Here is a 24,485-nt window from a genome sequence, read left to right on the forward strand (position 1 = left end):
GCAGAGAAATCCCCTGATAGCAATCAATGTTCATACATAGTTTTAATCACCGCATCCACTGGGAATAATCATTTCCGGGCCTCTCTTGAAGTCCACCTGCCCCACACTAAGATGAAAGGAACTTCCATGCTGTGCATCAAGTGGCTCAGGCTTGATGCTTACCAGGATATTAAGCACAAATTAAAATGGTTTGAAGAATATTGATGTGGGTCTGAGGTTGGGCAGTTGCTGGTGAGGGGGTGATGCTGCCAAGTCTGGAGCAGATTGGCAAGGATCAGGAACAGCCTTTGCCTTTCCTACATCCCTTAAGGGTTTTCTCCTGCTCTTTTTAGGACACGACACTACTTGCAAAGGTGCAGTAGCATACGTGTTTAGGATGGAGGTGTGTGCTTTGGGAACAGGGTTTGTGTGCTTTCCAGGTTAGGAACAATTTTCCTGGGTTCGTTGTGACTTGTCTTCTGATTGTTGAACTTGTAGATTTGGAAAGTCTTTTGCTTGGTAGCTGGCGTATCACCCCAGACTCAGCTCTTTGTTGCTCCAGCTTGGTTTCCAGCCAGAAACATCAAAGGGCCTCAGTGGCAAATCTGTGCTGCTTCCTCCCTGGCAAATGTTTGATTTGTACAGTCTGCCCCTGTAGAAACAGCAGAATGATTTGTGTTATAACCAAACTATCTTTACTCAGAAGTCTTAGGGCATTGGGTACCGGCAGATCCACCACTCCTCAAATGTCCTGAGGTTGGGTTTAGGCAGTTATTTGTGACTGAGTGTTGAGCAATATAAATCTGTCTTGGCGTTGAGACTTGTTCCCCACCTGCCACTTCAAGAATGTTCATTGATACTTGTATGGAAACAGATGTGTTTTTATTTGCATCTTTAGGAAAAAAAACCAAACAACACAACTTTAAAGAACAACCTTACAGCTACTTGTCTTTGGTAAGGAGGGAACACCTAAAGCTCTGTGAAAGCCCCATAGATGCCCACAGACGACACTGGCTGTCTGTGACTGACTCAGAACAGAGACTGGGAACTCTTCTTGAGGAAGCGTTTACCAGTGAGACAGTCTCACAACTCTTCCTCTTTCACTCCCAGAATGTCACAGGATTTCAAAAAAAGGTCAGCACTGTTAATGGCCAACGTTTTTTAGCCAGGAAAGTAAGGAGGATTTAGGTCAAGAGTTTTACTATCCATATTTAGGAGAATGAAACCTCTACGCGCTGAGGGAGCAAATGCTTGTTGGCTTGTTGTGTTAGGTACACAACTAGACTGGTCTGGCTCTGGGCTTTGCTGGCCCCTTGTATTCTAATTTCTGTCTATTACTTTCTCTTTATTTGCAGCTCAAAGGCATGTCCTCACGTACATGGAGGATGCAGTGAGCCAGCTGCTGGAGAACAGAGAAGATATTAGTCAGTATGGCATTGCCAGGTTCTTCACTGAATAGTAAGTACATCAGGAAGCTGCCAATAGGGCCAGCCTGAGGGGGGCTTTTGGAAACAGGCAGGGTACATGGAGAATGGAGCTGGACACATGCTGATTATGTTGTGAATGCTGGATTTCATTGGGTTAGCCAAAGGCTGCCTGAGCATGTTTCAGAAACATACAAAGGTTTCGTACCTCTCCTGTTACAAACATTCATGTGAAGCAGGCATTTTAGGGAACAGAGCTTTTAAAAACCTATAGAGACCCAAATTCTGCTTTCCTTAACGTTAATGTCTAAAGCAGAGTTTCAGCAGCACTCCTGCTTCCCTTTTCTGAGTATGAATTTGAACTGGTTTTTCTTCTCATAATTGTTGTCCTGGTGAATGCTTTAATAGAAAGCCTCTTCCTCCATTAAAACCTGCATAAGTCCTTAAATAATGAAGACAATTGGCACAGATAATATCTTTCTACTAATTTGGAAAGATTATTTTTGAGGAAAAACTGTGTGCTGGTCTTCAGTGTTGATGTTGACTCAGCCGACTGCTGTGTGTCTTGCCAGCTCAGTGATGTCTTGCATAACATCTTTAATGAAGCTACTTGGAAGAGTTCTAGGTCTTTTGGTAATGTGTTTGCTTGCAGTGGTTATATGTTCCTGTCTTTTGGTGCTCACTTGAAAATCTTTCCTTGCTGCTTTTGCTGCTATCTTTTTCTGTGGCAAATCAACATACAGAGTATTTCACAACAATCTCTGTGCTACAGCCATGGGAAAAAACCCTCAAAGCATAGGGGTAGCTTGCTTTATCAGTTGACCACAGCTTCAGGCTTTTTTTGTGGGTACTTCTTTGGTTTTGCTGCTTTTTTTCCCCTGCACATTTGTGTCCAACTGATCTCCAAATGAGATGTAACTTGCTAGTGGGACAGATTGGACAACTGGAGATATTTTTTTTTTTTCTGTGCACATTTTCAACTTTTAAAAAAATTGAGATTCTTGCTGGTAAATGAGTAAGGTAAATACTGCAGCAAGTCTGAGGGGAAATTCTGAAAGCTTTTTTTATTTGCCTCTTTTCCTTTTTTTTTTTTTTTTTGTATCCCTTAAGATAGGGAAACGAGCAGCTCAAGACTAGCATGGTTTTGACCATCATGGCAGTAGAGGTAAAGTATGGGCCATCTTGCAACATCTGTTAATGTAACAGGTTTTTTAGGTAGATCACATTGTAACAAGAAAATGCAGTTTCTTGATAGTACCTTATCTCTTTTGCTCTCAACAATGTACCTGCAACTTTCCCTTGGAGTAAATCAACCATGCTGTAAAATCTGGAAGATCATGCATCTCTGGAAGAGCATGCAGAAAAGTGTAAGGTCAGTTTTTCTTGGAGAATCAAGCACCATATGAAGGGTGTTTAGTTTTACTGTTAGCCTTCCTCATTAACTTAGTATCCATTCTAGTCTCACGCTGACTTCAAAAGATCTCAGAAAACTTTTAGAAGCAAGTAATACTTGCAACTACATGGATTTTATAAGGAGATTGATGTTTGCTGTTGTTGTATATAACGTAGCTTACACTCAAAACATTCCCTCTTTCTACTCTATAAAAATTTTTAAAAAACCCAACACACAGTATCAGGGATGAAGCTCTTACTATACAAACCAATGAACAGTGTAATTCTGAGGTCTGAGCAAGTTGCAGTGGTCACTTAGGTGAAGGTTGTGGACAATTAATCACCAAGAGTAGGTTTTGAGAACGGATGAAAGTACAGCCTGTGCACTTGGCATGATTTGGAATCGTCATATGCCATTTGATATAGGTGAGTTTCTACAGAAAGTAATTCTGAGATTAGTCAACTGAACAGCTAATCAGTAAACAAGAGCTTAGGACAGATAAAGAGCGTGACTACAATGACCTCCACCCACCAACAGGATTTCCCTACCAGGGTTGAAGTCAAGGCAGTTCTGAAATACCTAGTTGAAATCATTATTCACATAATTGTCATACATTCTGGCTCCCAGGGCTCAGTGATGAGCCCTCACTGCCTGTTCATCCATACAACGGTCAACACTAGTTCAGGCTGTGCTTTAGAACCTACACTGGCTTGGTCTTGCTCTGTCTAGCAGATAAGCATGGTCTTGATTTTTATCTTTAATCTCAGTATCTTCAAACTCAAAGATACCTTGTGAGATTCCAGAAGCTTTGTGTTCGCTCTCCCAGTGTTTTTCTTGTTCCAGGTTATTCTGAGAGGATTGACATGTATATGTTTTGAAAGTGCTGGTATTAGGGTGTCCAGTTTTTCACATTGTGCTTTTCCTGTCTCACTTTAATTAGAGACCAAGCCCAGAGTTTAGAAAGGTAGTAGGTAGGCCCAGGCAAGTCACTTTTTATATTTTAAGTGTATCTTGGATAAAATAGCTTCAGTAACTTTTCAGAAATAATGAAGATAGTGTGTCAAGGATGGGTTTTAGATATTCTCCAAACTCTTCTCAGAGGGCACACTTTCCAATCGAGTGGTGTTCCATGCACCTCTCTTGCTGGATTCACCACTGAGGAACAATCGTGGTCTTTCCATCATGCATTACGATGTTCCACCTCACCATGAGTCACTTAAAATCGTTGTGCCAGTTGCAATAACTGTGGGGTTTTTCTAGGAAATGAAATTGATTGTTTATTTCACTGCTATCTATAGCCTAGCACTGGGATTGAAGACTGCAGAGGGCTGACCTTCATCTGGACAGTTCTCCTTTCAGAGTATTTTTAGTCTTCAAGGGTATTCTTTTTCCCTCCTACCTTATTCCAATATTCATTTGTCCCAATCGTATGGACATCTGCTTTCAGTCTTGGGAGTTCCTTGAGCATCCCTTCATCTGAAACATTGCTGACAATTACAGGAATAGGGATCAATCACCTTTCTGCCAATTAATCCACATCTTTTAGCTAAATGAATAAAATTATGCCTCTCTTAGGACTAGTCTTGATTGTATAGATATGCTGAAATGCTACTGGTATTTGTTCATTACAAACCCAAGAAATCTCTGCTCAGCATTTGAATCTCCATGAAATGTAGACTCTTGAAAGCCCTCTGTGTAATTACAAACTAATGCTGCTTTACTTCTTCCAGCCTAACTTCTGTGCCAGCATATCTTAAAGGGACGTGTTCCTCCTATACGTTATTTATCATCCTGTTTTCTGGATCTTTCCTGTACTGAATAAAAGCAGGGCCCCCATGCTCTGCATTTGATCACGCAGAGAGAATGTGCATTGCATCCCTCTTTGTATTTTCTGGGATCTCAAAGGGAGCCTGTGTGGCTTTTTTCCACTTCAGCTGAAATAAGCAGCAAAATCCCAAATTGACCAAGAGATTTCCTATTAATATTTTTTGCTTTTCTTTTGGGCTAACCCTTTGCTTCACGTTTTCTCTTCCAGCTTGCAGGCAGGTATGTGCTGCTCTGTTCAAGACTCTTTGGAAAGCTCAGAAATATTAACCAGTGCTAACTTACCTCAGGCAGGAAACTCTTCTATCGCTTTTATGGTTTGTTTGATAAACCAAATACAAGCGAACTGGAGACACAGGAAAAGGTATTTTTTGTCTGTTGTTCTGTTCTTGCAAAACATTTCTTGTTTTCTTTTTTATTCCCCCAGTGAAATGTCTCCCTGACCACTTGCCAGCTGGAGAACGATTGAGAAAAACATCTTGCTTTTAGCTTGCAAATTCTTTGCTATTTCCATGGACTCTGCAAGCTGATGTCTGAGATCCCCTTTATCTGTAAAGGATGTTTCTCATGGCTCAAACTTGAAGTGCCCTGACTAGATCTTGTGAGACAGTTGGATAATATTTGTTTGGGAAGGTGCCTGTGGTGTCTGTGTTCAGCAGGTTGGGGGTCAGATAGTGTTTTTAGCTTTGTGGTGTGACTGGCAGTTCAAAATACCAGGTCTGCACCGTGTAGACCCTGTTTGACACAAAGTAACATTTGCTTTGTTCAGAGTAACAGGACTGCCAGTGCTATATAGTTGGAGATCCCTGGATAGGAAGATGTTATCATGGTGAGAAGTATCAACTTCTACCAATGAAAGTACTTCATTTTGTCTTGCTGTCTGAATTGGCTGGAACAATTTGTTCGACTCATTCCTTGGGGACAAATACGATACTGCTTTCTTGGCTTTCTCTGGCGATAGCAATGACACGGGCTTTGGTGTCAGAAAAACTTTTGGCTTGTTCAGTCCTGTACTGCTGTACAACATTACCTAAATAAATCTGTAAACAATATCCTTGTCTTTTAAAATGATCTCAGTGCCCTTGGTGGGTGGAAAGGCAGGGGGAAGGGCCAGGGACGGGACAGATGGGATGCCCATGAGAAATAAGCCACTCATTGAAGGCAACCTTAATTGGCAACTGGAAATAAGCTGATTTATCTGCTTATAAAGAGGAGAGATTCTTAGAGCTAGCTTAGAGCCATCAATTTTGGTATTTATTTTCTTTTTGCATGTCTATGTATGTAGGCCTTATCATCATCATCTTGCTGTCATTTGCTCTGCATCTTTCCCCTTTTCACAGTAACTTGTTCTTTCTTGTTCACAAGGATAGTGTAAACTCATCAAGACAGAAATGATATTGTATTGCATACACTTTACAGCATCCAGCATTGTAGAACGTCGTCTCTGTGCTTTATAGGATTGTATAGTACTGAGAAGGTCCTTAGGGCTTTGACAGGTTGTGCCAGATTCCTTTTCTGAGAGATTGAGCCATTTATTAGACTTTCTCAGTATGACTTTTTGGGGGAGGGGTGTTTGTTATTGTCAGGGTTTTTTTTTAAGTGCTAGTTCGGTGTGTATTTTATTTTTGAACAACTCAGTAGCCTCTGGGATGTAACAGTACTTCAGGTTCTTACAAAAATGTTGATATTCTCACTGATAAAATTTGATGAGCAGTTGCAGAAATAATATTTCATGTGTTCTTTAAATACTCCCAGGATTCCTGCATGTCTTCTACTCTAGAGACAAAAAGCCAAAATTATCTCGGTCGATGCAAGCCTGCGCAGAGGCATGCAGTCGGTATGAAGCTGCTGATGTCAGTGGCCTAGCTCTGAAGCAGTCCTTTGGGCTGAAAATCTCATCTGGGAGCATGTGCTTGATGGTTCCTGACAGGCTCTTGCTTGGGATTCCTTGCACCCTAGGGCGCTGCAGAAGAGTGATGCCTGCCTCTCCTCTCTTCAGTTATCAGTGGAAAGAGGATGAACTCAGCACTCATGCCAGAAGCTCTGAGGAATAGTTTTTGCAGCTAATGTTAATACGTTTTTGAGACGTGTTTTCAAAGTACCTCTTCACAGAGTAGGTGGATTTGCAGGACTGAATATGCTGATAAATCTTTCTGGTGAACCTAAAATAGTTGTATATTTCTCCACGTAGAGTGGAGATACAAAACCTTTCTTTTGCAGTCTGTTGGTTGCCTTCCAGTCTTACCTCTACAGAGAAGAGTTTTCAGAATGGTGTAGTCTCTTCCTTGCAATCTAAGTTTTTCCAACCAGTATTAGAAATGGGATTCCAGTACTCCCATGGGGTATGCTTTTTGTATGAGAGCTATGGAAGATTTGGGTATTGTGAATAACTTGGTTTATTTGTGATTAAAACTATGTGAATTTTGTCCAGAACATGTAGATCTGTCACCTGAAGCATGTTGTTTTTATTACAGAATTGCTTGACAGCAGAAACAGTGTTATTATCTTCATTTGAAAGGCAGGTTCTACGAATTCCTGATTTTCCCAGAGCTGTTTCTTTGTAAGAAACATTGCAACAAGTTCTAGCCTGACCAATATGCTGATTGGGATGACTCTTGTTGAGTAAACAGCTGGAAAAAATGCATACATTAATGGGAATAACACACTGATTCCCACTGTAGTTTGTACATGTTGCCAATATATTAGAAGATGTAGTGTTTTCTTCCCACATACATGAGAATCTTACAAATAAATGGATACTCAGAGGAGTCCAAACCCATGCAAAAAAATGCAGGGCTGGGGGAAAAGGTAAAAAAGCTTTTTTGTAAGCAGGACAATCTCTGCAGGCTTGTAGCCAGAGGAGTAACACAGAATTGAACATGAAAGACATTGTCGAACACTGATGCTGTGTGTGGTAACATGCTTCACTCAGGAAGCTTATGACACTGGGGACAGAAAAATCTAGAGAACTTGCTGTAGCATATGACTGTTAATGCTTGATATCATCACGTTGTCAGCACAGGGTAGTTATGTGTAGATAACCGTTCACTTGTACACAGACTTGAGCTGTGCTCTTGCTGTTTGAAGAGAGGCACCCATGATTGTTACGTGCAGTGAGGCCAGATTATGATGCATCTAGGATGTTCACTGGTATAGCAACACAGTCTTTGCCTGCTTCTTTCCTATTTCCTTATGTTACAGAAACTACGTATTTGTTTGTGGTCTTTGTAGGATAGTTGCAGCAGAAGTGGACTGACTCCCTTATGGGGACCTTATGTAGTTGGGTGAATTCATATTCCTCCTTACAGCCTTGAATGTTGAAATGAAAGACATTTGCCATGAAGTTGAACTTCTTGTAATGATGGTTAAAGCCAACTGCATATAGGCAGCGTTGATAGCTAATAACTGAATAACAGACATTTGAATCTTTCCAAAAGTCAAAGGCCAGAAACCTGGGAAATGGTACAGGCATTAGGACTATATCTGAGTTAACTGTGTTTGTGCCTTTTGTCTGGGCTGGAGTTGAAGTTCTATCCTCTGTCTAGTTTTAGTTCATAACTCCGCTTATGCTTCCAGTTTTTATATTGCTTTTCATCATAGTTGTTAATGTTACTAGTACAAATTTGGAGATGTATACAGCATCCCAGCTGGGAGTTAAAATAAAACTTTGGTGACAGACTTCAGTTGTGTAAATTTATTCTTGAAACAAGTTTGAGTGGTTGAGGGAGAGAGGATAAAGGACAAAATCCTTGGGCTTGCTGAAAATTGATCTCTCGATCTTGATTAGAAGGTAATAGAGAAGTATGTGTGTTTGTGATAGTTTCCCTACTTCCCAGTCCATCCCACTGTCTGCAATGACTGTACACAAGTCATTGCTGTTCCCAAGAAAGTCCTTAAGGACCCTTCTTAAGGAGGATGTGCTTTTTGTGGTTATTTTGCATTCATTCATTTCATTGGTTAGGTGTTTCATAGCACTCATTCCTTTTGGGATGCCACACGGTCTTTTGTTTACTTTTATTTTCTCCATCAGCCTGTTTGTTTATAATATCTGTGGTATTGGGTAGTTCCTGTCTTATCCCTGTTCTTGCATTTCTGATCACAAATCTCTGCTCTGTTTTAGTTTGTATTCTTACAGAAGGGCAAAGGCCCTCAAGTCAGAATTGAACTCTGGTAACCTTATATTGCCTCCTTCCTACTGAGGAAAGGTCTATAGTAGAATTCCCCATGATGCAAAATAGGTATTTGAGGCTGAGATCGCTGTTCGATGAGCATCTTTCTCCATTGTTCTGGAAAACTGCTCAGCTGTGTTTGCTGAGTCACTGTGGTGGAATATATAGGAAAAAATGAGAAAGATAAATAGTGACGTATCCACAACAGATGTAGAGGGGGTATTTACAGTCTTTTGCACACAATCTGCAATGTTTATATAAAGCAGTAATCTCTTTTCATGCTTGGTCACATGCTATAAGGATTGTATTTCCTGCAGCTTCTGTAAATGTTTTGAAGAAAACTGAGTAATGTGAAATTGGCACCTGGAATTCAGTAGAAATGCACTAGAGAATAAGAGCTTTGGAAAAATACAACAATGTAAGAAGTTAGTACACACTGATGTCTTTCCCTTTTTTTATATGGTGGGGGTTTCTATTTTTAAGAATTACAAGGCATAGTTTTATCACTTTCTGTTAGGAAACTTTTTTTTAACATACTGTTTCCTCCAATAAAGTTTTTGATGTCTCAGGCTGCAAGAGATCCACTGTTGAATAGATGATTGCTTCATCAATAACTATTCATATATCTGTATTACTAACTTATATAGTTTAGTTCTGGTTTTAATGATGCATTTTGATGTGTGCCTGGTCTACTCTATATAGGAAATTGATTTCAGAGGACTTCTTGGCCACATAAGCTTGTAAGACTTTGTAGTAAATTGGAATCAAGTAGTGTAAGTTTGAGGAACGCTTTCTTTTTCCCAGAAGGACCTTTAAGAAAGATGGATCAGAATTGAGGTTGGGGTGGGTTTTCTTTTTTGGTTTTGTGGTTTTGGGAGGACTTTTGTATTCACTCTTAGTCTGTAAAGTGTGATATCACAATCTTGAGCATTTCTATTTGCCTCGCTCAGAATACACATGTTCCAATGTGGACAGGGCCAACAAATGTAAAATTTCTCCTAAATTGAATATGCCAAGCTGTAAAAATCAGCAAATTCCTGGAGCAATGTGGTGTGATAAGACCCTGTAATAGGATTCCTTGTCCTTTGTAGGATAAAATCCTTTAACTGTCTCTGCATCCCTATGAAGAGCAAACCAATTCTTGTAGTTGACTGAAAAATATGTTTTTGAAACTTGATTTAGCTTCCTGTTCTTTAAAAAAGAAGGAACAATGAAAAAATTCTGGTTTCTAGAAATCTGCATGTCTTTAGAGAACCTGAGTTCTTTCTATGCTGTGTTGAAACCATACAGATTCCAGAGTACATTAGCCTTAGAGACTTGCAGTAACCTCATGTCCTGTAAAATTAATCCTATTGTGTATCTTCAAATACATTAGACAAACTGTAGCTGGTCAACATTTGTAGCCAAGCAGTTGCAGTGAACACAAAGTGGTTTAGTTAAGTAATCTCTCAATGCAGACTTAGCATTAATGTCAAATGATGAAGCTTCATTTACATTAAGGAATTTTGGCAAGGTTCGTTTGTTGCCGTGATGGAATTACTGGAAGCTGCTCCGTCTTTGATGTGCTATAGTTCTTGCCAAAGCAACTGAATAGGTAAGAGAGTATTAGTTGTAAATTTAATTTTTTTCTTCTTCTGAAGTTCTCCAGTCTAACCAAGACTGAAAGCAGCAAGTATGGGAGCTGCATGCACAGCACCAGTGTCGAATCTCCTTGGAACAGTCACTAAGTTATATTTCGGTAGGTCCTAGATCACCACAGTCATAACATGATTGTGCTGCTACCTTTTAAAATAATGAAAAGTCTAGTTGATAAAGCCTGGAACTGTGCAGAATGGAGCAAGCAGGCCCTTACTCATGCTTATGCTTTGGCCTCAACTTTCAAAGAAGCCAGTTTGTCTTCATCAGCATTATGCTTTGATCTCAGCTGTACAAGATGAGCGGGAGAGTTCAGTACTCTTCAAATTTATACTTCTCAACAGACATTGACTTTTTGGTATCAACATCCATCTCCTGCTGGTGTCAATTCCATAGCTACTTCCAGAGCTGTTGTTAGACTAGTGGAAATCTGAATGCTGCCATGTGTTGCTTGTAGCTTGAATATTGTTTCTCCTCTTTGTACTGTCTTCTCACCCTTGCCACAGGTTCACTGTATGGTTTCTGTAGCATCTTGTGGCTAGTCAATAAATTCCACAGCGTGACAGGCAGGACAAAAGTACAGCTGAGGGTTAATAAAGAAAGCTAAAGAATGGAGATCATGGCTGTATGATAATAAAGCTTGTAGAGGACTTGAGTCTCCCGTACCCTCAGCATTGAGGAGATTATAGAGCAATTCAATAAAGAGTTTTCTTTTCACCCCCAAATGTCTAGTTGGACCAGTTTGAGCAAATACTAAATGTATTACCTGGAGAGTTAGCAGCTTTCTTTGCCTAGTTTTAATTCTGTAATTTCCATTTATTTATTTTGTCTGTTTGGGGGGAAAGGGCAAGGGGTTTTGAGGAAAGCTGGGTAGCAACATGCAATGATCTCCATAAAACTAGCTATAATGCTATTCATGCAGCTGTCTCTGCTGTGCAATTCACTGGACTTTCTACTGTAAAAACCAAATCTCTTTTTATACCAGCAAAATCTTTCCAGACCCACTGAAACACCATGTGGTCTGAATAGCACCTGAAAGAGTCCTGGGTGATTGATATTTATCTCTGAAGGCTTCTTTACTTTTCCCTTAGGCACCTTGGAGGGCTTCTACAGGGCTATTTACCGTCTTCCATTGTACATCTTTTCCCATCTTCCCAAATACTAGGTTTCCCAGCTCATAACTCTTGAGAAGCAGCTTTATTTCAGAGTAGAAAGGGGCCCCAATATGTGGCCTATTATATCCATATCAGCTTGCTTACCCTTTTCAAACAGCTATTGTGTTTTAATAGGACCCTGCCTGGCAGGGGGAGTCCTTAATTCCTACTATATAAGAATGGCCGGCTTGAGTTACAGCAAACTGCAGGATGCTGCTCTGATCAAAAGGCCTCTGTTTTTAGAGATCCGCCCCCTCCCCCTGCTTTTGCGCTTTTTTTGTTGGTGTTTTTTTTTTTAATCCTGGGCTAATAATTCAACACCATAAGGTCATTTTAGCTTTTGATTTGAAAGCTTCAAGGTGTTAAATTACTGACCTAGCATAGGAAAAATCAAGGGAGAGTGGCTCTAAAAAAAGATAAAGGGATTCTGAGTAATAGATGAGGAGTTGTGCTTGTTCTTTAATACTTTCCTTCTCCAGAATCTGTGGACTGGTCTCAGAGGGTTTGATTGCTACAAAACAACACAAGAATGCTTGTTTGCTGGCTGCTCTTAGCTGTCACAGGTGCTGTAGTTGATTCCCTCTCAAATGGTACTTGGGATAATCTCTGTACCACCTGTATTAACTATACCATGAATACAGAGATTTCCAAGCCTACACCACGAATTAAAATTTGTCACACCTTTCCCTCTTTCCACACCCTTCAGCTGAAATAAACATGAGTGAGTGAGAAAAAGGATCTCAAAATATCCAGTCCCTGTGTTTTCAGTGTTCCATCATCCAGTCTCACAAAAATGTTGAGTGTTAATGATTTCCTATCTGCCTGGTTGTTAAAAAAGGATTTTTTCTTAAAGCCAGTCATCAGGAATAACTTTCAGCATCTGTTTTGTCTTAACACTGCTAACACCTTTCAGAGGAAGTGCCTAAAAAGCCCTTCTAATTACATTAGAGGATGATGGTGATTTCCTTGAGATTGAATTCATTGTCCTAAATGTTAATATCTGTGGAATTTTAGAAAGCACTTGATACAACAGCTTTGAATTGAGGAATGCTAATGCTCCTGCTACCTTCCAAGAGGAACAGCTAAAGAACCAACCCAATGATTGGGCTGAATATTGCAAGTAGTGTAGTACACTTAAACCAATAGATGAAGAATAGCATGGTCTTAAATTAAATTACACTTGTGTGGCAGTAATTTGTTCATCACATCAGTGAAACTGGGATTATTTTTTTTTCCCAATATGCCTCCAATTTTAAGTGTTCCAGGCAAGGTAAGCCTCACTCGGCTGTTTCAGAGAATGGCCTCGGGGTAAGTGATTAGTTGCTTGTGGATGCTTTGTGTGTGTATAAGTTATTTAACGACAGAACTTGCCTGGGTTTTAAAGCCTTTTGAATTTCAGTATTTTCTGTTGCTGGAGCTAGTTCTTTGTTACCCATTGTACCACAGTCTTTAATCCTAATACTCCTGATTATCCCTACTTACTGTGCTTTGGTTCACACCATGAAGCAGTCTTGGAGCTCATGACCTGGGTTCCTTTCAGATGAAACTAAATTGGAAGATGTGTTCCAACTGCAAATGAGCATTCAGCCCACGGGACCAGACTAGAGCTAGTTCAGAGTGTGTTTCAAGAAAAATCAACCCGGATACACCCATACCATTGACACTGGGTACTCTGTACTGTTTCTCTCTACAGATGGTTTAGCCAGTCTAGACCTAGTCTCAAACGCAAAGTTGCTGTTGGAGGTTGCTTTATATTCACTTAAGACACTCAATTCTATTACAATAACTTAGACACCTGTGTAACTGGGGAAAAGACTAGTGTGTGAGTGGGGAAATCTTCATGCTGGAGAAGCAGCTTAAGTCTTCAAAGTGTTTTTCTTCTGTGGTTGTGCTCTCAATGGAAAATGCAAGCAGTAATGCTCTAAGTTAAGTCCTTGTTCCTTGTTTACCCTTTAGTAGAGGAGGGGTCCTGTGAACTCATTCAGCTCTTTGCGTGGTAACCAAAGGTGGCACCTGCTAGGGGGACAGCAGGGTCCTGGCAAGCTCTTCTGTCCTTCTTGAGCACTTGGGGCTCTCTCTGCATTGTGCATATTTGGCTTTGCCTGAGTTCAGCAGGCAGAGGCTAACTGCTGTAGTGGGTTTCAATTGGGATGTTACCATAGCATCCTGGGACTTTTACAATCTATTTAGAAGTCCAAAGGTTTGAAAAGAGTGCTTGAAAGTTTCTGAACTCTGGCAAGTTGCCGAAACGTAATTACACAAAAGACAAAGCCTTACTGAAAGCAGCTCTGTTCAGAGAAGCAGCACCTGAGTGCTAGAGTTCCCAGCATAACCATTGCTGAGACCTGGGGCTGTTTTATCACAGTCTTCTCCTGAAACTCTCTTTCTTTCCCTCACATGCACGTGCCATCCCACAAGCGTAGTCTGGGTGTGCTGCAAGATTCAGCTTTCAGTGATGTTGGAATAGACTATTCTGTGGTTTGGCTGCTCTGGGGCATGTAAAGGAGTGAAAAACTAAGCATCTTGAAGTCCCTACTGCAAAAGTTTCTTTAGATCTTTCCATGAAGTGAGAATGTTGTGTTATTTTCCTCTCATCTTTTTCCAGAATATTCTCAAACATGAATGGAACAGTTATTTTGTTAACAGAGTATCCAGCTGTGTAATATCTTTGTGTGGAAATATGAATGTTTGCAGTGAAGTGGTGATAACTAGTGAGCATTCAGTTCAACTTCTAGCCCGTTTAAGCGAGCCAGAATCCTATTGTTGGTCTCTTCTGTAAGTGTTTGTGTTTGCCAGCTCTGTCTCCTGGTAATGTAGCAGGCCAGGGCAGCCATTAGGTGTGCAGTGGGAGACTTGCAGAGCTGCTGAAAGCTTCCTTCTTGAAGGAGTCTCTTGCGGAGCATGGCTGCAGTAACAGCCAGAAAGAGGGGGAAGGAAAAGTTAACCAGAGAAGTGGAAAAAAATACTTTCCTTGCTTCTGAGTTCACAAACCCATTTCTAAATGATTGTGGACAAACTAATACCTTGCTGAGATTCCCTAGATGGTCAGTTTTTCTCCTGCACATGTGCTGATAAGCCTTGGCCACCTAACTTTGTTAAGGCTATGAGTTGTTCAGTGAGAGGAGGGCAGAGAGGGAAGTTGGAGCAATCCTAAGGGATGAATGTCACCAGCTATTAAACTTATTGAGAACATTTGAGCTAAGTTTTGTTGCTTTGCTGTTAATATCTTGCTTATTGAAGACATCCCTCTAAGTCTGAAGCTTGCTTCGTTTTTTTTTTTTTGTTCAAAAGAAATTGGAAAAGACATCTGTTTGCAGGCATATAAAAAGCATAGGTAAGGTGTTGGTTGTAGTCCCTATGTGCTGTTGGAACACTTGTAACAGTTCTGAGTTGTCACCATTTCTTTTTCTTCCAGAAGGGTTTATTTGCTGTTATCAATGGTAACTTCACCTCTGGGCAATTGCTAAGGAAAAGGTGGAGAAGTTACTTTTGTACTGCCAATCTACTGATGATGAAGGAATTTGAAGATCTACAGTGTGTTCAAAATACATGGTGTTCCCGTCCCTTGATCTTGACCCTGCCTGAGAACAGATCTGTTGATTTGTTGTTGGGCTGCTTGCTGGATAGCTGCATCATGGGCTGGCTGCTTTGAGTGGAACTTTTACACCTTATGAGAAGGAATTTGTGAAGTGGGGTCTCTGAAATGCAACATCGTAACTGGGATAGAATTCTGACTCCTGTGCTTGCAGACTTGAGCTTTTGGGGGTGGGAAGTTGTTCCATTGTATAGTTTAACAAAACTGTATTGCCAGAAGTGAGGAATGAAAGAAATACTGTACTTCTACTCAACTAGCTGACGGCACTTGGCTGTCAGCACATCCAGGTGTGCTGATGTTCCAACATACCCACCTACGCTTTTAACTCAGTAAGCAACAACAAATGATATCATACCCTTCTGCCTGCTAGGTTTAGAGCCATCCCATGCTGAAAATGGAACTGACTTGAGCTTTCCCTTATTAGAACTAAGGAGTAGAATAGTAGGGCTGTCTGCTGTGAGTTAATAGTATGTTAGCTTTGTGTCTGGACCTTTCCATTCCAGTTCTGCCACGGTCTGCTTCTAGACAGAACATGTGCCGTAGTTGTTCTGAGCAACATAATTTGGTGCATTTGGTTGTATCATTGTGCCATCACCTTCCTGACAGCTGCCTCCTTCTATTACACCAAGCTGCTGCTTTTTCATTTATACATTTATATATGTTTTCTCTATCAGCCTGTCAAATCATCAGCAAAACAATGCAAATCAGGAATAAGAAAAGTGTTACAGGCTGTGGTGTGGGATGAGAAGATCTGAAATCCCATTTCCAGCTTTATCACAGGCATCTTGTGCGTCTTTATGCAAGTTATTTTTCCCTTACTCTGAATTCACTCACTCTAAGGCAGTGAGCCACAGCACTTTTGTCATGAATACTCTTTACATACAGTGATAGTCATGGGAGCCCTTTCCAGCAATTTTGGCATATTTTGATCAAGCACATGATTTATTTATTTACTTTAATCTCTTGGGACAATGCCTGTGCTTTCCTCTGGTTTATACAGTGCTGCTGCATGAATAAGGTTTCATAAATACAAAATAACTTATTTGGCCATGATATTTACAGAAAAAGAAGTTCTAACTCCGGGATTCAAGAGTCATGAATGTTTATTAATCGTAAGATGATTGTACTTGTTTTGAGTTGCATTTCCTTCTGGATGAGAGGGCTAGAAACAGTGTTCTGCACCTAGCTTTCAACACATGACAAAAAATTCCATTTACTTGCATGTGTTTGAGAACCAAGACATTAAAAAAACCAAACAAATTGTGATTCTTTTCTGACAAATTGAATTTGCTTCTCTCCATAAGCTCCCCCCATGCCACCCCCAGTAGCTCTATGAGTTTTTAATTCTGCTTACCTCTGGTGTAATGCTCTTTAAAATGTAAGATCCTTTTCTATACTATGAGGGATAAAGTGATTTAAGCTATTTATATTTAAAGAGCTGATTTAAAATTGCAAACTGAAGAGTGTTCACACTGACCACTGGGTTTCGTCTGTTGTGGAGATGCTACCTATGGAGAGGTTCTACTGTGATGAAAGTAAACTTCTATGTTCTCATTAATTCTCTCCTATGCAGGAGAGTTAAGCTGCTGTCCCAAGTGGATGTTTTTAATGATCTCTCTGGAGCGTTTGAAAGCTTTGTCCCACTTGCATGATGCAGAGTGAAATGCACCAAATCTGTCTTTGAGGCAACCCTGTCATTATACCCTTTGGTATATAATGTTTATATTTGCATATCTATTGTTCTTGCATGTTGCACTTCACTGTGCCTAAAGGAGAGCTTCTTGAACTTCAGAGAAACCTTTTTTATGGACGAATGTGACAAGTTAGCTCAAAATGCATACAACTCAAATGTGGGGAATTTGTACTAAGATACAATAATGTGGATGTCCAATTGACCATCATAATGACCAGCATTTCAAAATGCACTGGTACAAAATGTCGTTTAGTGAAGTGTCAGTCTGCTTTTCATGGCTGAAATAGATTTTTATGCATCCTGTAGAGTCAACTTTTGGTAACCTAGAAATGAAATCTTGAGGCTTCTTTTAAAAAGGATTTTATTTTGGTGGCTTCACCAAAACCGTGATTAGAATAGCAGTGAAGTTCAAATGGTACTAAAAGAAAGGGCATCTTCTGGTCAGATAAACAATAGTTACTCTTGGCCTTTCATTTTCCAATGGAATGGCTTCAAATAAGTGGCTCTTGGACACCCCTTGCTGGGATTCTTTAGAATGAATTTTACTTTCACAAGCTCCTGATTCCTATAATTAAATTCCAATATGTGGTTTTTGCAAATAGTCTTCTCTCTAGAGAACAGATGGGTATAAAATCGTTGGAGATCTGGTTTCACAAAATGTGGCTGCCAGTGGTTTTCTTGCTACTGTTCCAGCTGGTCCCAGAACATCCGCCCTGGTTCAGCTTTCTAACGTTCTCTTGTTTTTGCTTTGTCTCCTCAGCTTTAACAGTGTGCGTCAAGGAACACACATCCTGTTCCGGGAGTTCAGCTTTGTCCAAGCCACCCCACACAACAGGGCGTCTTTTCTTCGCACCTTCTGGAGGTGTTTCCGAACAGTGGGGAAAAATGGAGGCAAGTATTCCAGCCATCTGCTGCTGTCCTCTTACCTTGACATTAAAATCATTAGCCAGGCTATTAAGGCAGTACAAATACTGATGCTTCACACTGTGTTCTAATCTTCTAATAGTAATGTTAGGCATTGAGACACTCTACAGTTGCCTGTGAAGTATTTAGAAAACACACATAAAGTAGCATATGAGCACCTTGTTGCCAATGCTACTTGCATTACAGAGCAGCAGTAGAACAGAGGGAGGATGTCTCTGGGCCTGTGCGGAGGGAGGGATGGGCCAGGGTGGAGAAGTGCTGCAGATCACTGGATGGGAGCGGGGTCGCAGTCCCAGAGATGGTTAGAATATAGGGTATGGAGCATGAGAGAGGCAGGTGCTGAGACAAGGCAGTTGGGGTATCGAGTGCTTTGACCAGGAGCTCTGCAGGAGGCAGAGTATTAGTGTTGCTGGGCTGTAGTGTGGTGAGTACTGCTGTCTGAGTTGTGCTTGAGCTAGTCCCGGAACATCTCCTAGATCATGTTGCAGGATCCTGATGCCTGTGGAGGGGAGACCACTGACGATTGTGTGACCTCTTCCCCAACCCTACCCACAAGGAAAAAGTTCCAAAGCCAAAATAACTGTTCAGCACTGTGCTATCTTGTCTAGCTATTCGTATACTGCACTCAGTGTATTAGGTATTACAGACCTGGCTCCAGTTCAAAATAAACTCAAGTAACTACATACAACTAAAATTGTATTTTGTTTTAGTTTTAACTTAGTATTGTAAGCAAATACACTGGATGTTGCTGTACGAATATGAATGTTGGTGGGTGTTTTTACTATAACCCTCACTTGTTCCAGACTATTCAGCCTCACTTCTTGTTTCAGGGAAGGCTAGATAAAAACCTCACCTTCTGGCTAAGCTTTGCACCACTTCTGCTCATGGTTTGCAAGGCTATGAATAACAACTTGACTTTTTTGACATGCTATTTAAATTCTTGGAAATTAGGCAATCATAGCTAAACATGACAAAATCTCTAATTAACTACTGAAGGGAGTGGCTGCTGTTTGTAACACCTTCTTCCTAGTGATGTGTGTTTCGTTACATTCTGAAGCATTTATATTAGATCAGAGATAATGTTTTATATCATTTCAGTTAAATTGTATGTTACTAGTTATATTAGTATGTGGTGAAGACATATCTGATTTGAGGTCAGGTCATAGTCAGGAAAGATAAAGTGTAGACTCCCAGAGCATTTCCCTGTAGGAGTACTAGAGATGATAGTGAAGTAGTCCACCAGAACTGCAGCTGTCCGTGGCAATCTTTGACTAATTGAGAAGAAGCTATCTGATGGAAAGTACCTCCTGCTGTACTTTCAATGTAAGTCATCAGGCTGCTTCTACCTAGCATCTGACTTTGCCAGCTGATGGGGACCTGGTTTTGTTGGAGACAACCTAAAAGTTCTCATTACATAATATCTGCCTTCTGTTTTAGCAGTTTTATGTGAGCATGGAAAAGGTGTGTGTGTGGGAAAAATGTAATCACCAAGGAACTTTGAAGGGGAAGGGAAAGCAGAGGAACAAAAGTCGGGTGGGTGTTACTATGCTTTGCTTGTTACCTTAAGAGTTCAATACATATTTTTCTGATTTTTTAAATCTAGTTGCTGCACTTTTTAGTTTTAAGAAAATATGGCATGTTTACCTGTGTATTTATACACATCTTTTATATAAACTAGAAGGAGAAATGCGTCACTCTAGAGAATTTGATGTTAATATTTTCATCCACTCAGTCCAATTTCTCTGGTTCTCTGGCAGCAATTATGTACTAGCACCTTGATTTTTTTTTTTAAATTTAATTTTTATTTGCTATGGGATTGTTTTCTATTGTTGTGCATAGGAGAGCTCAGAACATTTGTGGTCTCTTAAGAGCTAAGCTTATTTACTAAGAGGAAGTTGAACCTGTGTAACATAGTGGGTGAAATATGATTATTACTGCACTCAGGCATAGACCACACCTGGATTTCTTTCCTTGAAATTCATGACTTAGGTGAACATGAGAAGGAATCACGTTCTACAAAAATAGCAGCAACAAAAAGTGAGGTCATTGGTAACTATAGAATGAGTCTCTTACCGGTAGAAAAAGTCCAAGTGATGCCCAAAGCATTTCCCCCTCACATTTACTTTTAAGTTTCATTCCAGATTTGAATTTTAGTTATAGAAGAAAATGGTGGCTTTTTCTTAGATTTTTGCATATGTGGGGGTCATCCCTGATGATAAACCTTATAAATATAGGTCAAGGTAATAAATAAAAATAAATAAGAACTTGTATCAAAGCTTGCACTATGGCTGGAGGAAGCAAGAAAGAATAAAGTTGAAGATGTAAGATGATGCAATTTCCAAGCTTATGCAAACTCAAACCCCAAATAGCTCCCCCCCATCTCCCTTTCTACTTCTTAATGCTTAACTGGGATTTTAGAAAAGTAGACAGTTTCTCACAACTGATTAGTTAATCTGGCTGCTAGTTACTCCTCCTTGATGTGGGGAAATTTACAGCTGCTTTGGTCAGTTTTGAAATAACTGTGCCTTGGCTTGGGATATGTACCTCATTCACCCAAACAGATGCATCTAGCCATGAATTCTCAAAGGGCCAATAAGGGAGAGAGCAAGACTTAAATATAATAATCCATGTATGTGAAGGACCTTGTATACACTAATTGGAGTATGCTGACGTTATTGTTTCTCTTGGGAAATTACTGTAGATATTACATTTCTACTTAGTTCTTTATCTTTATGAAACAATGGGAAGTAATCCTTCATGGAGAAATGCAGAAGTGTTTGTATTAAACTTTTGTTAGCCCTGCTACTTGATGGGTTCTAGTTACATTGCCATTTGTGACTCCTTTCATTTGACTAGAGACTAGATTTGTTTTTCCTTTTTGTCTCCAAGTAACAGGGAAAACTGACTAGCTTCACTAAATGTTATAGTAACATAATGCATGTCAAAAAGTAAGGAAGTTTGTTTATTTGTTTGGTTTTTAAAAGAGGATTTCTGTGTGGTGATGTGCTGGATTTGGGTTTTTTTACAGGATTTCCCACTGGTTTTAGATGCTTAGCAAGATGCAGTGTTCTATTTTCAAGTATGTATAAGCATATCTGAGATTCCACACATTGAGGAGCTGCAGGGAGGGTGATCTAGTGTCAAGAAACTGGGGTGGGCTTCACAGAACATCATCTTCCCTCCCTTAACCACCTACTAATGATACATAAACACCCGTAGAGGTGGTTAGAGGACAGCTAGCTTATGTGTTGAGAAGCACAGAGAATAATGCTCAGTTAGCAAGAGATTTCTCCCAGAGAAAAGCAAAATGACCAGAAGTCTTGTTTTCCCTCTGCTTATGCTTAAATTGACCTCTTGGAATCTAGCTGACCTGCTCTTTTGAATTGTCTGTTCCTCGGGACTCTTTAATTAAAACTGTGCTTTCTCAGTTTAAACAGCCCCTGCAGAGTTCTGCTGCAAAGCTTCATAAGGTCAACATATGCCTCTCCCAACCCCCATGGCTTTCATGTCTTGTTGGTTCTCTGTTTTTAATTAAAAAGATTTTTCCTTAAATGCTTTCCAGCCAATTAGAGAAATTTTGCACTGAGAAACTTGTTCCAGGCCTGATGTATTGAGAAGTGAACAGAAAGCTCAGTCAAGATCATTGGCACTTTTTTTCTAGAGCCCCAGCTTTCTTTGGTGCTTTTCAACAGCTTTTTTTTCTTTCTTTTTTTTTTCTTTCTTTTTTTTTATTTCTTTTTCCTCTCAATTTAAAATTACTTCCAGCAAAAGTAGCTGTCATTTGTATACTTTAGATATAGCCCTGGAATGGTTCAACACCAAATACAGGATCTTTTCCTTCCACTCAGGGATTGATTGTTACTTTATTTAGATGTGGACACCACTGAAGCATAAAACTGCTATAGAAAGTATATTGTGCTATGTTGGTTGAGGATCCTCCCCTTCAGAGGAAAAAGTGCTGTTGCTGCTTGTATTGAAATGAAATCTTCATATGAACTTAACTCATTTCTTTCATCATGGCGGGTAGTGGCTGCCCCTTTGCTGCTGCACACTTGAATTGGGAAACTGGAAGTCTAACTACCTTTGGAGCTTGTAGAAGGAATGTTTACCACAACCAAGCATGCAGTCTCTGTCACAGAATGACATGAGTGGTATGTGTGGCTGATTAGTTCTTGAGTTTGCCAGGAAGGCTAGCTTCCTTACCAAAATTAAAGAAATGCCCTATCTGTATCTTTCATGTAACCTGGAGCTTGAGAAGAGCTAGAAAGACTACTGTTCTCCTAGCTAGTTTTTAACAGATGATATTTTAATGATTTTTTGGGTTCCAAAACGCCTTCATTTGCTTATGTCATACTAATGCTTCCACATGTAACTCTTTATATTAAATTCCTCTGTCTTTTTTTACTCCCTCCCTTGTAAGCTGTTACACTATCTGCATTTCTGTCTTAGCCAATCTCTGTGTAGTGAAATGCGTAGAACATAAGTGATATCACAGTGAATGTTAGAATCTTCTGCTCTTTCCTTTTTCTAACTAAGACTAAGTCAGATCTTTGTATCGTGGTATTGTAGGAAAATTTTAAGGAACCCGTAAGATCTCACAGTATGTCCTAAAGATAATTAAGCTATGGATTTTAACCCAATGTTCTCTGGTAGCTCATTCTGCAGTGAAATAGGCTTGGCTGAAATGTTTGATCTCTACTGACTTAGCAGTTCCTTTGCCCTACAGTTATCACTGTTGCTATTTATGATTTATCAACATAACTCTGCCTGGAACCACTGATGACCAGAATATTAGGACAAAAATCTTCTTAAATTGAGGAGAAGTAGAGGATTACATTTTAGAGATGGTGAGGTATATCTACGAGCATTTTAAGTTACCTGCTTTACATCTAAAATTCATTGCAGTAATCACCTGTGGAAGTAGTGGCATGTGCATCAGCAATGGACTCTTTACCTAGTCTCTCTCTGAATTTGGTTCATACCATTCTGTCAGTTCAGTTTGTGAAATGAAATGTAGTGTACTGGAAGTCCCCCTTATCTCGTATGAGTTTGCACCCCCCTTTCGCCCCCCTGTATTGCATTTGCTTTTCAACTGTAGCTCTGAACATTCACCAGCTCATCTGAATTTCCAGCTTTATATGCAACTTTATAACTTTGCAATTTTTCAACTTTATATTCTAGATGTTTGTTTAATTGTTTTTGGCTATTTTGTATCTTTTGACAATTCTTCACTGGTTGTGTCACTGGCAAATTAGTATGTTCTTCAGTATTTGTCCCAGTTGAGTGAAATGTTTAAATGAGCTTATGTACAGTGATCATTGTTGCCTTCTGCTAAGCAATTATCTGAAATTCAACTGGTAATTATTATTACCATTTGCTTTGCAGTCTTTTGGCAAGTTTCCCATCCCTGTGACAGCATTCTTATTCAAACCAATTGAAATGGATTTTTTCAATTAAGACTTTTTTTTTTAGGTTCCAATATGGGCCTGAAGAGTTAGCATTGCAAATTGTGGGGAAGTTCCCTGGAATAAAATGAATTCGAAGTTGTGTGATCTGGGCTGAGATTCTGAATGCTGTGTGGTTCTTCATTTAAATGACATTGGTCTAACTCTTCTCTCGCTTGTGGCAGGTCTTGAGAGATGATCTGCACACTATATTTGCATATGCAATCATCCAGTATCAGTTCTATGAAGCATTAACTTCATTAACTAGTATTCTCTATGGTATTTCTGGTCTGCTCCACAGCAGCAGAGATGCTAAAATGGAGGGAGTTAGAGAAAGAAGATGAAAATCTTGTTTTCTCTTGATTCTTTATACTGTCACTTTCTGCATAGAGGTTTTAAGAACATCTGTGAAGGCCTCGTCAGCTTTCAACCCACTGTTGGCTCTTAACATGCCCTGAGATGTGGACGTGCCTGAACTGAGGGAAGAATTCTCTTTATCTCTTCTCAGCGAACTGTGAAATGTACTTCTCCTCATGCTGTTGGCTTCAAGTGTATGTCCATGCTGTGTGATGTAATGTTTATATGGACAATCTAAGGCCTGGTATTTCTGTATGGTACAATTCAGCACTATCTCAAGATGCTAGCTTGGGGCCTGGAGGTTGCAGTTCCTTTGACAGCAGCCTGAGGCTAGTTGATCTATCTCAGCAAGTCAGCTGACATATGGGAGGTGTTGTTATGGTGTGCCCATGTCAGTCACTGCTGCAGAATAAATTAGCATCTCTGCTGAGCTGCTTTGAGCAGTGTAGTTGCAAACTGAGAAGAAGCACTCTGGAGAGGAAATGAGTGCTCAGGTTAGGTGTGGACAGAAGAGTAAGGACCTTCCTGTACACACATGCACTTAATTCTTCAATGTAACCTAGATGCTAGGAGATGTTGTGATTAGTGAAGAGATGTTGACATTTTTTAATGTCTATCTTTTTTTCAAGTACTGTTGCCCAGCTGCACAGAAAATTTCTTTTTATCATCCTAGCTGCTTTTTATATCTTTTCTTTCTGGTGGTCTTATTATTCATAGTTTTCATCATTGCAGATTCACTTTCTAACTTTCCTAAGTCAACTTGATTGATTTCCATAATGTGCACCTGACTCTAGAGTCTACATCTCCTATTGGGTTGAGCAGCCCTGACCTACATCTAGAAGTTTTTTGCCTGTTTGATTGCTAATGTGGACAACTGTAGTCTCTCCCCCTGTG

At 40.0% G+C, this 24,485-nt stretch overlaps 1 protein-coding gene across 1 annotated transcript in view; it reads left to right on the forward strand.

The window, feature by feature from the left end:
• Positions 1 to 24,485, forward strand: part of CSTPP1 (centriolar satellite-associated tubulin polyglutamylase complex regulator 1) — a gene marked incomplete at its 5' end in the record, with an annotated part of 78,113 nt that overhangs the window by 8,197 nt on the left and 45,431 nt on the right. Inside the window, 2 exons of the mRNA XM_084263906.1 lie at positions 1,335 to 1,437; positions 17,627 to 17,757. Of these exons, the coding sequence (XP_084120032.1) occupies positions 1,335 to 1,437; positions 17,627 to 17,757 (234 nt within the window). The remainder of the gene's footprint in view (positions 1 to 1,334; positions 1,438 to 17,626; positions 17,758 to 24,485) is intronic.

The sequence above is a fragment of the Gallinula chloropus genome (assembly GCF_964237585.1).
Source record: "Gallinula chloropus genome assembly, chromosome: 4".
In the NCBI taxonomy this organism is placed as follows: Eukaryota; Metazoa; Chordata; class Aves; order Gruiformes; family Rallidae; genus Gallinula; species Gallinula chloropus.